The sequence below is a fragment of the Arvicola amphibius genome, chromosome 1 (assembly GCF_903992535.2).
Source record: "Arvicola amphibius chromosome 1, mArvAmp1.2, whole genome shotgun sequence".
NCBI lineage: Eukaryota > Metazoa > Chordata > Mammalia > Rodentia > Cricetidae > Arvicola > Arvicola amphibius.
In genome coordinates this window covers 192,872,276-192,888,215 of record NC_052047.1, presented here as the reverse complement: position 1 = coordinate 192,888,215, position 15,940 = coordinate 192,872,276, and the positions used below count along the sequence as shown (strand labels likewise).

The 15,940-nt window shown below is 44.4% G+C and overlaps 1 protein-coding gene across 1 annotated transcript in view; it reads right to left on the bottom strand.

The window, feature by feature from the left end:
* Smc3 (structural maintenance of chromosomes 3) overlaps window positions 1-6,069 on the bottom strand; it is a 39,328-nt gene extending 33,259 nt beyond the window's left edge. The window contains exons 1-2 of the mRNA XM_038345659.2: window positions 5,911-6,069; window positions 4,977-5,052 (exon numbers count right to left, since the gene is read on the bottom strand). Of these exons, the coding sequence (XP_038201587.1) occupies window positions 4,977-5,052; window positions 5,911-5,925 (91 nt within the window). The 5' untranslated portion in view covers window positions 5,926-6,069. The remainder of the gene's footprint in view (window positions 1-4,976; window positions 5,053-5,910) is intronic.
* Window positions 6,070-15,940: the final 9,871 nt, after the last annotated feature.

Sequence of the window (15,940 nt, the reverse complement as noted above, 5' to 3'; positions counted from 1 at the left end):
ACAAAAGCCCAGAGCTAGGGTAGTCATAGGCCCCAGGGAAGAACCTACTACAGTTCTGCTAAATGGACAAGACTGTTTTGTTTTGTTTTTTTCTTAAGATTTTGTTTTTATGTGTATGGGTGCTTTGACTGCAAGCATATCTGGGTACCACATGCATGCCTGGTGTCTGAGATCCAGAAAAAGGCATCAAATCCTCTGGAACTCAAGCTACAGACAGTTGTTAACTGTCATGTGGGTGCTAGGACTCCAACAGCGTCATCTGAAGGAGCGGTCAGTGCCCTTAATTGCTGAGCCATTTCTTCAGCCCCTAAAGGGACATGGTATAAAACTGCCTACTGAACTTTGTTTATGCCCATAGATTAGAGCTGCTCTCAGAGAAGATTTGTTTTGCAAAGGGCAGTGGTTAATCCATTGACTCACAATTGGCCAAAGTGCAGAGACTATGAAGTGTTTGTCCCTAAATGGATCCTCTTTATCATCCTTCAAGACTCAGGAAACACCACAGAAGAGGAGGCAGAAACAATCAACAGCCAGAGGTTGGAAGGAGTGCTGTAGAATGTCTTATAGACATGGCATGGCCACTACAGTCACCAGTTCACCGCCGCCATGGCCACCTGCACAAGACTGGATCCAGCACCATTCCATCATGGTAGGCTAACAAGCTCATGAAGCCCCATAACTCACTGAAGGACTGTGGGTAATTAATGGGTACTGATCAGAAAGTGTTATTTTCTTCAGGGGTACAGCAACTCATAAGCTGCCAGACTCCAATAAAAAACTTAATAGTCCAAGGTTTACACTCCCACGAGCAATATTAAATTTAGTTGGTCAGAAGGGAAAAATAAGTAGGAGGAGCTTGTTAGGAAGCAGGACTTCAGTCTGTGGTCGGAGTGAGGGTAAGGGAAATCGGGTTTTGTGAAAACTCTATATATACACGTATGAAACTGTCAAATTTTCAAAAGAAAATAATGAAGGTTGTTGAAATGTTCCAGATTAAAGGCTCCTAAAGAAACGTGACAATTAAATCTAATAGTTAATAATAAACTGGATCCCGTATTGGGGGAGTCCTGCAAAGAATACTTCTGGGTCTATTAAAATAACGAAAACCTGGAGAATGCTATTCTTAAGCTTATGTAAGATGATTACTATACAATGACTATAAGAATATCTCTATCAGCAAAAGATACATGCACCTTGGGGAAAATGTAAAAAGGATAATGAGAAAAAAAGGTACAATGATTAAAAACAAGCATCAGTTCTCACTGGGAAATTTTTCCATAAAGTCAAAATTAATCCCAACTAAAAACTGAAAAGGTAAGTCCTTAAAACTTATCTTTAACTGAAGCTGGAGAGATGGCAAATGGTTCCTAGCACCGACATCACGTGGTTCATAACCACCTCTAACTTCCAGCTGCAGGAATTCTAATGCTTTCTGCACATGGGCACACACACACCTTATAAAAATATGTCACAATTCATTAATAACTGGAAAAATGAAAAATAATCTATAAAAATTACTCCTATCCATTGAATAAAACACTAAAAATCTTAAAGGATACTAGACATTCAAGATCTATTCTGAGCTAGGCATAGTGTCCACAATTCTAGTACTCTGAAGGCAGAGAAGGGATTGCAGCAGGTTTCAGATCGGCCTAGTCTCCAGCAAAGACTCTACATAAATAAATAAATAAATAAATAAATAAATAAATAAATAAATAAATGTAAAATTATTCTAGCTGGATGTAGTGGTACACATCTATAATCCTAACACTTAGAAAGCAGAAGCAGGATTACAGCCAAGTTTAAGGCCAACCTGGTCTACAGAGGGACTTCCAGGCCAGCCAGAAAACCTGCCCCAAGTAACAAAAACAAACATTTATTCTATGTGAAAAAATAGCAGATTGCCAACATGTTAAAAGATGAACCTGACTTTATTTAATAAAGATTAAGTCTATAAATTTAATGGAATCCTGGGGTAGACAGCATCTATAGGCTCCCTGATTTACACACCCGTTTCCCAATACTTTGGGAACTAATCAATAGGTTGTTTCTGCCTATCTAGAGATATGTTCAAGCCAGGCCTGTGGATAACTAAAGGAGGCTGTAACTCCACAACTTCTTAAGAGTTTTGTATCCAGAGCTAAGCATTACAGAAGCGTAAGGGAATCAATGCCTTATGCAGTAAACTATGACCAGTGAGTGACAGCCATCAGCAGACAAACCCTCTCCAGTCTCTCTCTGCTGACCTTTCCCAGGCACGGCAGGTCCAGAAAATCTGTCTGAAGTTACCCAACGAGACAACAGACCAAATGCGCCTTCTTCAAAAACTGAGATCAGGGGCTGGAGAGATGGCTCAGACACTATTACAGAAGATCCAGGTTCACTTCTTAGTACCCATATAGTGGTTCACAACCATGTCTTAACTCCAGTTTGAGGGATTTCTGACTTTGTAGACATAAAGCATGAATATAGTACACACACAAATGCAGGCAAAACAAGCATACACATCATGATAGTTTGGATGAGAATGGTCTCCAGCTGATGGAACCGTTTGGGAAGAATTAGGAGGTGTGTCCCTGGTGACAGGCTTTAGGGTCCAAAAGCCCATCGTGCCACTCCCACTTAGCTTTCTCTGCCTTGTGCTTGTATACGGAGGCCTGAGGAGGACTCGCCTGCGGTTCCTGTCCCATGACCAACTAGCCGTGCTTCTGCCACAACAGTCACAGATCGAACTCTCTGAAATTGTACACTCCAAATAAACTCTTTCTTGTTCTAAGTTGCCTTGGTCACAGTATTGTCGCAGCAAAAGCAAAACATAAAATAAAATAAATCAAAGAAAAGGTTGACATCAGCTCTTCCACATCACTCTTGCCCTTAGATTGCACCTTCCATTGAAGCCTGCCTATATCTTCCAGAAAAATCAGGATTAATGCAAATTTTTTTTTTAACATTTATTTATGTGTATCTATGTGCCAGGAACGTGTGCACATATGCGTGTATACATGGAAGCCAAAAGGAGTACACTGAATCCCCTGAAACTGGATTATAGGTGGTTGTCAGCCTTCTGATGTGGGTGTTGGGAACCCAATTCAGGTCCTCTGGAATGGCAGAGAATGCTCCTAATAACTGAGCCTTCACTCCAGCTCCTGGTTTTCCTTATTAATGATTGTGTAGCTCAACATGGTATATTCCTGTAATCCAAGTATAAACAACAGGATCAAAAATTTAAGGCCAAGTCTGTGCTACATAGTGAAGCTCTGTCTCCAAATAAATAAGTGAAATTAAATTTTAAAAGGGACAGGGAGAACAATCATTTCTACATGGAACTATTTCTTTTAGGTTTCATGATTTATCATAATATCATATATTAACAGGTACTTCTTATTAAAAGGCTGGTTGAAAGAATCCTAAAAACTATACATACAAATCATTCATAATATCCATAGGAGATTGATTCTAAGAAAGCTCGCCTCTCCAGGCACAGATACCAAAATCCGAAGATGCTCAAATCCCTTCAATAATATGGTAGCATGTACACACAGATCCTCTGTAGATTATGTATAATCTCCAATGCTATAGTTAGTAAGAGATTTAAAAATCTGATCTTTTTGTTGTGGTGGTGATATTTTGTTTGTGATCTAACAAATAAAGCTTGCCTGAAAATCAGAGTGCAGAACAAGCCACTAGTTAGCTATAGAGGCCAGGCAGTGGCGGCACACCTTTAACCCCAGTACTCTGAAGGCAGAGACGTTGTATCTCTGCCTCCAATTCTTGCTTTTACTTATTTAACATGGCATGGAAGTAACGAGATTGTACTAACGTTTTGTTCCATGCCATGTTAATTCAATCAACACTCTTCTGAAGCTAAACAGAGTAGTTTTCTCTACTCCCACAAAAGGTTACAGCTCATGTACCAAGAGAAAAACCCTAGCCTCCATAACGTCAAAGTCCTGCTATAGTGATTGGGTTGGCCTTGGGCTCCTGAACTCAAGCATCCTCTCACCTCAGTCTCTTAAGTAGCTGGAACTAAGTGACCATACCTGGCTTTCCTTTATCATTTTCTGTGATGTCTGACTCTCTAAAAACCTCGTACGACACAGGAATTCATCATTTCCCCCAACATGCACGCCACAGGTATTGAGTGCACTGGATTAGGGAGCCTGAGGAAGATGCTAGCTGTCAATCAGGCAGAAATGAGGCCTCAGAAGAATCCAATCATGCTGGTACCACAAACACAGACTTCTATCCTCCAAAACTACGTCACCAATCTATGGTACTTTTTTATGGCTGCCCTAGCAAACTGTAACAAGGATACTGTAATAGCGAAACTGTCAATACTACAATCTGTTTTCTGATGGCTAGAAGCACAATTTCACCCATCCTTTAGAAATTCAGCAGAATGTGTTTTTGCCAGCTGCAATAGCAAAACGGAGACTTACAAACAAACAAAAATCGTAATAACAACCACTGCTAATGACAACGACTAAGTACCTTCTCAGTCCCTCTACTCTCGTGAGACAGGTATGACGTCTACTCACGCCTATCATGAAAACGCACACTCACAAAGAAACTGGCGAGGGGAAATGACGGAGGACAATGTGGGAATGAGCCACCTTTCACAGCAATGTCAGCACGTCAGAACAGAACAGGTCAATGTCTACCTCTCAGTCATCACAACTTAAAGCTTTCCGAAACACCCTCTCACACGCAGAAGGCTCACAACAGAAACACACAAGTAACATCCTCCCCCACACACGCTAGGCAAGCACTCCTACGACTGAGCCTGGCCCCCAAAATGACTCACCTCTGACTGAGTTACCTGAACATTCTATTTTTTATGAAATAAGCAATTCGTCGGTACAGATAAGAGAAATTCCATACCAATGTTCAAAGACAACTGTCTCCTTAGGTCCGCATAAAGGCGGAGTGCACTTAGCTGTATCAATTCTAAAGCATATTATGCCAAGAACACTTACCAATAACGTTATGTTTGGAGCTGAAAGGATCTACAATCGTCTGATCTCGGTAACTTCGGAAGCCCTGGATAATCACCTAACAGAGAAGAGACACCCTTCAGAACACGCCCGGGAAGAACTACGGCAACATTCTTTCCTCTCCATGCCCTGCTTCCCATTTAATGCCAGACAGACACCTTTTGCTTCGCTTGGGAGCGTGCAAGTTAAAAAGCCGCTAAAGCCCTTCCGATGATCTGCAGCCTCTGCAGGTGCAGGGCTGACGCGGGAGCAGCTTTCAAAATGAAGGGGTGTCCAGAATGACAGAGTGGGCTGCCCCAGCGAGCGCGGCGGCGCCACATTGAAGGCGGAGAAGGCAGGAGCTGCTCCCAGCCCGCCGGACTGCAAGCCCAGGAAAGGCATCTTTCAGCCGGACCGGGCAAAGCCGTCCAGCTTGGGGGAGACGGCGGGGCCTAGGGCCTGACAGGTCCAGCACAGAACCTTCGCCAGGCCTGTGTGCACGGCTCACCACTGCGGCGCCCTCCTGCGCGGGAAGACCCTTCTGACAGAAGTAAACAACCGAGCGGAGGCGCGCCGCGTTCTGCAACAAGGGTCCGCCCGGCTCGGGGACAGCCAGCGAAGGCGAGGCGGCGAGAGGCAGCCTTCGGGCGGGCGGGGGCTCCGAGGCCGCCCCGCCATCGCGGAGGCCCGGGCACCGCCATCCCTGCAGAGGGACGCGGCCCGCCCGCCGCAGCCCCCCACGAGCCCGCGGTCCGCGGCGCCCGACGAGACCTCGGCAGGCAGCCGCCGCGCCCCGAGGGGAGCTCCGGCTGCAGCCCGACCCTAGCCCGACCCTCGGCCCACCCGGGAGCCGCTCCCCGCCGCCCCCACGGCCCGGGCCAGCTCCGACCCACCCCGCCTCTCGCGGCTCGCGAGCACAGAGGATGTCAGCCCCTACCTGCTTGATGTACATGGCTGCGCGGCTTCTCTCCTCGGCGGAGAGACGGCCTCACCTCAGGACGGCAAGAGCGCGGCCGCGGGGTCCGCAGAGGCGCAGGCTGAGCCCCCTCCCACCGGGCTCCGCTCGCTCCCGCTCGCTCCCCTCTGGCCCAACAAAATGGCGGCTGCGGCGGGGGCGGAGCCAGCGCGGCGGGCAGAACCACTCTGCGATCGCCGCGGGTGGCGGGTGGCGGCGGGGGCGGCCCCGCGACGTCGCGTCGGAAGGGTCACGTTCCCGCGGTCCTTCTGGATGAGCGTCCTGCCATAAATTAGTGTCTGTCGTTCTGTTTGCTGAGAGCTGCTAGGGAGCCCGGCTCGGAGAAGCCGTGCTCGGAAGGCGGGCCCGCGCCACCTCCGGACGCGGGGACAATGGTCGCGCCCGTGAGGGGCGGGGCCTGCTCGGCGCCAAAGCCTGGAGTGAGCCGAGCGGAGCCAATCGGCTAGCGCGCCCGAGGTCACGCGGTCGCCTGGCAGCCGAAGAAGGATGGCTGGTCCCGCTAGCGCCTGGCTTGAATGTAGGTCTCCTTGTGATGCTTGGAATTCGGAGCTCGGAATCCCTGGGCTCCTTTATTCTCTGTCTGACCATCGGGCGCCTCCTACTGGTTCTGAGCCTCCCGACAGCTCTGAGAGGCCTGGAGGATGCTAGAAGATGTGAAGGTTTTGCGTTTGATTGAAGGAGGTGGTTTTTGTTTTGTTTTTTTTCTGGGCGTCTCTCAGATAGCCCAGGCGGGCCAGGAATTCACCTTGTAGCTGAGGATGACCTTGAACTCCTTATCTTCATCTCCCCCACCCCCTCTCCCTGTCTTGAGTGTGCTAACAGGGGGGCAAATGCCTTAAATCCCAGCATTCGGGAGGCAGAGGCAGGCAGATCTCTTGAGTTTGAAGCCAGCATGGTCTTCAAAGCAAGTTCCAGGACAGCTAGGGTTGTTATATAGAAACCCTGTCTCAAAAAAAATTAATAATATAAAGACTTACTAAGATTCAATGAAAATGACCACACAACATACACAACGTAGGTGACACAAAGTGAAGAGTCCAAGAATAAGAAAATAAAAATGTAGATTCTAGAAATAAGAATGTAGAAATAAAGAAATATAAAGTTATAAGTCTAGGAGAGTAAGAACAGCTTTCTCAGCAGATCAAGGATCACTCATTCACAGTGGGCTATTTTCTCGGATGCTTGGGAAGCCTCCATCAGCTTAGGTCATTCCATTTTACAATAGAGCAGTGTAGATAGGAAATGTCTCCTAGTAATCTTTGGAAATCATTTAGAGGCTACAATCGATCTCTCCTAATTTGGACCTTTGTGGTCTAATTTTTTGTAAACCTATTTTATATCCTAAATAATTAATAGAATTTCTTCTTTCTACTTTTTTCAGGAGAAATTTGTAATCCCTATCAAGTCAAAACTTCTTTTACTTCTTCAAACATTCTCCCTAAAGTATTTACATTTGAATCAGATAGAAAAATGTTATCCATGTAATGGTAAACAATAGATTCAGGAAACTGTTTAAGTATCATTTCCAAAAGCTGACTTACAAAATATTGGCACAGGATGAGGCTATATAACTTTTGCATAGAGAATTGGTGATGTGGGAGTCCCCTCTGTGTGCTGTGAGTACCATTAATGAATAAAGAAACTGCTTTGGGCCTAAAGCAGGGCAGAACTTAGGTAGGCAGAGAAAATGGAATTGAATGCTGGGAGGAAGAAGGCAGAGTCAGGGAGGCACCATGGAGCCACCAGAGTCAGACATGCCAAAGCTTTAGCTGGTAAGCCACTGCCACGTGGTGATACACAGATATGGAGATGGGTTATATTAATATGTAAGAGTGAGCCAATAAGAAGTTAGAGCTAATGGGCCAAGCAGTGTTTTAATTAATACAGTTTCTGTGTAATTATTTTGGGTATAAGCTAGCTGGGAGGCTGGGAAGAACAAGCAGCCTACCTCCTACAAATTGATATTTTCAAAAGTCAGAGATTTATTATTTGTGTGGCTTCTGAATTTGGTATCATTATTTTTACTGCTGAAGTCAATCTTTGTAAGAAATCTGTAAAGGCTTCCTTTGGGCCCTGTGTAACTTTAGTAAATGACTCCATTTTCTTTTTTATTTCCCAGTTCTGTCCCAAGCATTCAAAGCTGCTACACAACACAATGCCAGGGTGTGGTCATCATATACAGCTTGTGTGTCTATAGCAGCATGACATGGGATTAACCTCTGTATGCTATGAATATGTTTTATTACTATTGGTAATAAAGAAGTTGCTTTGGCCTATGCCAGGGCAGAATACAGCTAGGCAGGGAAACTAAACTGAATGCAGGAAGAAAGAAGGCACAGTTAGTCAGACACCATGTAGCCACCCAACAAGCAAGATGTAAGGTAACAAACCATGAGCCTTATGGTAAAATGTAAAATAATAAGATATTGATTCATTTAAGACATAAGAGCTAGCTAAGAATATGCCTAAGCCATTGGCCAAATAGTATTGTAATTCATATATTACATATATGTGATTATTTGGGTCTGGGTAGCCCGGAAATGAAAACACAGTCTCCATTTACATAATGGCACCCAATATTTGGCAATATACATCCACATAAAGCCTAAGAAAGTTCTTTAAAAAGGGCCTTCTAGACCCACAAAAACAGGAGTCCAATTACAGCTTCTCAGTAGCTGCATTTTTCCAGATAGGCTCTGTTTGCTGGCCACATACAGAGGCACAGTTTCTTTAAGAGACAGCTTCCTGGTTCATACTCTTAGCACAAATGACTCTGGATATTTCGAGAGGTCTTGCTAAGCGCATTTAAATGAGGTTTGTGAGCAGAATGCTGCAAGTTGCTTAATGGTGACAAAGACCCACTAAGTCACTGGAGTTTGGATGGTGACCTTGACTTGCAGAGGCAATGAACATACCTCTGCCATGTTGGAAGGGGCAGAGCCAACAAGCCAAGTCTCAGCATTAGTCCTAGCCATGCCTACTTAGCATCTTTAAAAAAAATTCTCCGGGTCAGAAAATTCCTGACTAATGTGGTTTAATGCAACAAGATCCCCCCAAAGGTCTCCATGAACCCTAAAAATACTTTGCCCAACAAATAGCCAGAAGCAGTTTATAGAAAACAACACCCAAATTCCCAAAATGATTGTCTATAAATGTTTGTTTTCATTGACAGGAATTATGTAAATTAAGGCTGTGCTTTCATTTCCCAGCCACCCAGACCCAAATAATCACACAAAAACTAAATTAATTACAACACTGTTTGGTCAATGGCTCAGGTATATCTTAAATGAACCCATTTCTATTATTTTATATTTTACCACGAGGCTCATGGTTTGTTACCTCACTTCTTGCTTCTTAGGTGGCTACATGGTATCTGCCTATCTGTGCCTTCTTTCTTCCTGCATTCAGTTTAGTTTTTTTCACCTAGCTGTATTCTGCCCTGCCATAGGCCAAAGAAACTTCTTTATTAACCAATGGCAATAGAACATATTCATAGCATACAGAAGGGAATCCCACATCAATACCATAGTCTCCTTCTCCAAGAATTTGATCTTAGGATATGTTTGCTCCATTATTCAACAATCTTAGCCTTTTCTCTGAACCAGATACTCCACTGTAATTGAAGATCAGGTTCTAAATTTTATCCAGTCTTTAGGGATGATTCTGTTATCCCTAAACTGACCACAAGTTTAACATTTGCTTTGCGAAAGGTGAATGAATGTCATATTATACTATTGCTTCCTTGAATTTCCTTAAATCTAACATTGACACAGGAGCCAGTTAGCTGTAACAGAGCCTCTGCCATTTGGCAGTTCTGGTAAGGTTACTGGATATATTAATGTTGGTTGTCTGAAAACCTTAGGTTTGTTCCTGTCTATTCTTATACTGCAAGGCTGAAATTGACTCTCCATTAAATTCTTCTGTCTGGATTTGAATATCTCTGTGATCTGTTTTATTAGGTTTATATAAAGCCTGTATCTTAGCACTCTGATTAACCAACCTTTTTAGTGATAAGACAAAAATGATAAAGCTGATAATGCTTACAATTGACGTTATACAAATCCCATTTAAATTAGATATCCTCAGCCAGGGCAGTGGTGGTGCACGCCTTTAATCCCAGCACTCGGGAGGCAGAAGTAGGTGGATCTCTGTGAGTTCGAAGCCAGCCTAATCTACAAGAGCTAGTTCTAGGACAAGCTCTAAAACTACAGCAAACCCTGTCTTGAAAAAAACCAATAAATAAATAAATAAATTAGATATCCTCTCATTTAATTGTTCCACTTTCAAACTGTCTAGCATATTCTCATACTGTATGTGCCTTCTTTCCTCACCTCTGATTTTGTGCACCCTTGAGAAGGAAACTAGAGAGGCAGCATTATCTCTGGACCAGATGTTGAAGTGAACATTAGCTGTAGGGACACATTGAGCTAAAGACCTGGAAGTTATTAAATAAAGTCCCTACTGTCTGTAGATCATGCCTGAGGTCACAGTTATCCTTGGGATCACTTTACGGCTTCCCGGAGAGGGACCTAGTGATTCTGCTCTCTGGAGGAGGAGGTCTCACTGTCCAACCTTGGTCCTAAATATCTAACACAACACCATCATGTACAAGCAGACATCCAGTACAATGTCTCCTGTATTACTAGATTATCAGGACAGTGCCACTGTGATGGCTAAATTGTCAAATTGACACAATCTGAATCACCTGGGCAGAGCGCTTCAGTGAATGATTATCTACATCAGGTTAGCCTGTTGGCATGCCTATGGAAGATTGATCACTGTCCTTGATGTGGGAAGACCCATACAATAAATGTGGATGCCATTTTCTAGTAGTGGCCATGTTCAAAGGGCATAGAACAGAAACACCTTTGCTTTTTTTTTTTTTTTTTAACTTACTTGGCTTCACTGTCGCTGGTGAGTTCACCTTTCCATGAGGATGGTGATGATGTTGATGATGATGGTGGTGTTGTTGATGGTGATAATGGTGGTGGTGGTGGTGATGATGATGATGATGGTGGTAATGATGATGGTGATGGTGGTGATGATGTTGATGGTGGTGATGATGTTGATGGTGGTGATGATGTTGATGGTGGTGATGATGATGGTGGTGATGATGGTGATGATGATCGTGGTGATGATGATGATGATCGTGGTGATGGTGGTGATGGTGATGATGGAGGTGATGATAATGATGATGATGGTGGTGGTGATGATCATGGTGATGATGGTGATGGTGGTGATGGTGGTGATGATGATGGTGATGGTGATGGTGATGATGGTGATGATGATGGTTTTGATGGTGGTGATGGTGATTGCTTCCTTAATATTAGAACCAGTGTCTTTGGGCCTGCAATGTGGACTGAAGACCAGTAACTCTCTAGGACTCCTCAAGGCCTTTGGCACATACTGAAACTGCTGAGACGCCTAGTCTCACAGGCTGAGTAACTACCAGGTACTCAGCCTCTCCAGTGTCAGACAGCCATTGTTTGACTACTCTGACTGCCAATCAGAAATCCTCTTTCATTGTACATTCACTTTGCATGTTCTGATCCTCATCCTACACACGACCCTGACCGGAGAGCTACCATATACAACTTGGCAGTAAAACAGTGCCTCCACATACAGCTGGGTGTAGCGCTCTGCAGAGAGAGTGTTTGCCATCCCATAGCAGTGCAATGTGAAGAACTGAAGATAGAGATTTTGAATAAAGAACTCCTCAAATAAGAAAGCACCAAGAAAGGCAAGCACTAATGAGTGTGGATGCTCACTAAGACCAGTTCTCTTGGTTGCTGTCTTAGTTTCTGTTTTATTGCTGTTAGGAGACACCATGACCAAAGAAACTCTTGTGAAAGAAAGCATTTGACTGGGGACTTGCTTATAATTGTCAAGGTTTAGTCCATGATCACCATTGCAGGAGGCAGGCAGGCAACGAACGATTCTAAGGGGCTAAGTGCTTTTTGTAGAAATGCACTATTTAATACAGCAAGTACAATTATTGTCTTATTACACAGGAGATAAAAGAAGCAAGTTCAAACCCTAAATAAACAACTTTGAAAGAAAGAACATTGGATCTAAAAGCTGGTAGAAGGGGCTGAAGAGATGACTTAGCCATTAAGAGCACTTGTTCTTGTAAGGGACCAGGGTTTGACTCCCGGTACCCACATGGAGATTACAACCATCTGTAACTCTGGTTCCAAGGGATCTTTTGCCCCCTTGTGGACTCTACAGACACTGCACCAGTGTGGTACACAGACATACATGTAACCCAAACACCCATTAAGTAAAAATGAACAAAAATTGTATTTATTTATTGTGTTGTGCTTATACGTGCGTGCCCACATGCTGCAATGCACACATGGAGGGCACTAGACAAGCTGATGGAATTGGTTCTTTCCTCAGGATAGGTCCTGAGACTGGACTCAGGTCACCAGGCTTGCAGAGCGAGCGTGTTGATTTTCCCTCTGAGCCGTCTCCCCATCTGTCTTAGTCACTGCTGTTCTCTGTTGTGTGGGACAATCAAAGAAGGAGGGCCACTCTAGAATGCAACTTAGGCTCTCTGGCAGCAGGAAGGTCCAACCTCTGACGGACTGAACCTTGAACAGCCGTTTAGAATTGCACTGATTATGACCCAAAGGCTATATTTTGGGTAAAGCATACATGTTCCTCATACCAAAGCCCCTTTGATCCATTCTATATCTTCTCTAAATGAAATCACCAAACTCCCACAACTTTAGTCTTTATTGTACACTGTTTACAGTGCCCAATAATGCAAGAAATTCAGAAAAACAACTCTATAAATCATAGAAAACAATCATTGTTATCTACTATGATTTTTCCAACAAACAGCTATTACAATCTAATGTTCCCCTGGATCCAATGGCTCTACGAGAGTCCCACTACAAGTTAGTGTTTCTACTGTGATGAAACACCGTGCCCAAGGCAACTCTTAGAAGAGAAAGTGTTTAATTGGGGCTTGCTCACAGTTTCAGGGTCTCAGTCCATTATCATCATGGCAAGAGCATGGTGGCACAAAAGCAGACATGGTACTGGCTAAGTACCTTAGAGTTCTACATCCTAATCCTCAGGCAGCAAGCAAAGCGGAAGTGGAGAGGGCTGGACCTGGTACAGGCTTTTGAAACCTCAAAGCCCACCCCCAGTGACACACTTCTTCGAACAAGGCCACACCTTCTAATCCTTTTGAGCAGTTCCACTCTCTGGTGATGAAACATTAAAATATATGAGCCTATGGGGATCATTCTTGTTCAAACCACCACACCAGCCCTCCACTAAACTAACCCCCTCCCTCCTGACAAGGTCTCTCTATGTGGTCCTGGCTGTCCTGGAACTCTGTGTGTAAACTAGGCTGGCCTTGAACTCACAGAGATCATCTTGACTGCCTCCTTGCTGCTAGGATTAAAGGCCTATGCCCCATGACTGGCTTTCCACTAAACTCTCTTTCTTATTTTTTATTTAAATTTTATTTTATATGCATCTGGGTGCTTTGCTTGCATGTGTGTCTGTGTAACACATGCCTGGTACCTGCTGAGGTCAGAGGGGGATGGTGGATCAGCTGGAACTGGAGTTAGAGAAGGCTGTGAGCCACCATGTGGGTGCTAGTAACTGATCGAGTGCTCTTAACTGCTGAGCCAACGCCGCAGCCCTCTGCTAAACTCTTGTGCAAATGAAACAGAAACAGTTCTGACGCCCATTGCACCTTGCAGTGTATCACTGGGGTCCATTCTTCCTGGACTGGAGAGTTTAAACAATCATAATAATTTTTCCACACTAAAGTCACTGACTGTTGATAGACATATAATGCTCATGAAAAGCAGGAAAACATAATTTTACTCAGAATTTTTCATCTAGTTATGAAAACAGAGCACCATAATATGCAATTCTCTATAACAATAAAAAATAAGCACATCCAATAGATATATACCAATTTGGACTTTACTTTCCCAGGGTTAATGGAATGTACTTTTATCTGTTGAGTCTTACCTTAAAATTTTGGTTTTTATTTTACATGTTTTTGTATCTTGATATAATTTACACAGTAATTCACTTTGATTGTATAACTCAATCGCTTTGCAACCCTAAAAAACAAAAAACACTAGCTCTTCCCAGTCCATTTGTAAAACACTGTCCTATTTACTGTATCTGTAAAGTGGATATGGATGTTTACCCTTTTGGTTTGGTTTTGGTTTGTTTTGGGTTGGGTTTTTATTTTTGACAAAGGGTTCACTATGTAGCTCTGGCTGGCCTGGAACTCACCATGTACAATCTCAGAGATCTACTTGATTCTGCTTTTGTGCTGGGATTAAAGGCTTGAACCTAGCTGTTTGTGTTTTCTGAAACAGGCTCTCTCTCCCTAGGCAGTGTGGCCTAGCCTGGAACTCACGATGTAGCTCTCAGGAATCCCTCCCTCCACACCCTAAATTCTATCTGATTACCATGTGAGAGCAATGCAGGTTGCTCTCAGCATCAGTTTTCATCATTTCCACTAGAGGGCACTCTTACACTTACTCACTTATAACTGTGAGGCACTCCAGAGCTAGGGTGCCCGAAACCAAGAAGGGGTGGGGACGGGGACACGAAGATCAATGACCATTTCCTGAACACTCATGCCATCTTGTGCCATTTTAAGACTCAATAAAGGTTTTGCGGCTGGAAAGATGGCTCTGAATAATAGGCGCTTGCCACCAAGCCCGATGACCTGAGTTCAACCCCTAGGACACACAGAGACACTGATTGGTATTGGTAGAAGAAAAGGACCTATTCACGCTAGAGTCATTTGACCTCCGCGCGCACACCCCATGTGCCTTTCCCCACCCCACAAATAACAAACGAATGAATGAATAGTAAAAACTCATCGGAGACTTTAAACCCAGTGACTGTGTACTTGTGGCTAAAACCCAACACGGTCATGGCAGATAGAATGGGTGCAAGGTGAAAGAGGCAGCTTGCACAGCGGGAGAGTCCTGGTTATTGGCTTCACAACATCAGAAGTGTAGACATGGAATGTACATTTAAAATAGCACGGTAAGTTTTGCGTTCTTTCTAGTTTATAACGTAGTGGGAGAGAATGGATGAGTGACACACTTGTGCACCATTCCCAAAGTCTAGAGTAGGCAGGAACTCCTCCATGGGCAGCTGTGGCTCACAGGTGTGGAGATAGGCAGCGGGACATAGGTCAGCACCTCAAGGGTGAGCTAAGCTTTTGCTTTCTGCATGCCGAGAGGCATGCGTTTGCATAACACACACACACACACACACACTTTTATTGCATTTTATTAATGCACGTAGGCATGCATGTGCCAGGCACTCACGTGGAGGTCAGAAGACAGTTGCTCCTGGAGAGGATAGAGAGGTCCGTCCTCTCCACCACGTCATTTCAGGATTGAATTCAGGTAGTCGGGTTTGATGACAAGAATCCCTCTACTGGCTGAGCCATGTCCCCCACCCCTTTTCATTGAGGGGTCACCACTTCTAGTCCTTTCATCACAGCAGCCTAGAGACAAGACAGGCAGATCGCTGAGTTCAAGGCTAGCCTTATCGACATAGTGGGTTCCTTGCTAGACATGGCTACCTAGTGGGACTCCTGTCTCAAAAATTATACTTGATTTCTCCCTCCCTCTCACCCTTCATCCCACCCCCACCCCCGTGTGTGTGTGTGTGTGTGTGTGTGTGTGTGTGTGTGTGTGTGTGTTTGGGTACATATGTGTCACAGCCCACATGTGGAGGTCACCTTCAGGAATTAGCACAGCTCTTTCCCTCCACCAGCAGGTCTCAGGTTGCCAGGGTGGCGGCAGCATCTTAAACCACAGCCATCCCATTGGCTACCGCCACAAGCCTTAGCCTATTGCCCTGCCTAGGAAAATGTGGCAGGCTCCTTCCATGACTTGTTATTTCTGCATGCATGCATTCGATATTTTCTGAGTTCCAAGCATCTAGCAAGTCCCTTCAGGATGGCAGTAAAGTGGACAAATGCTTA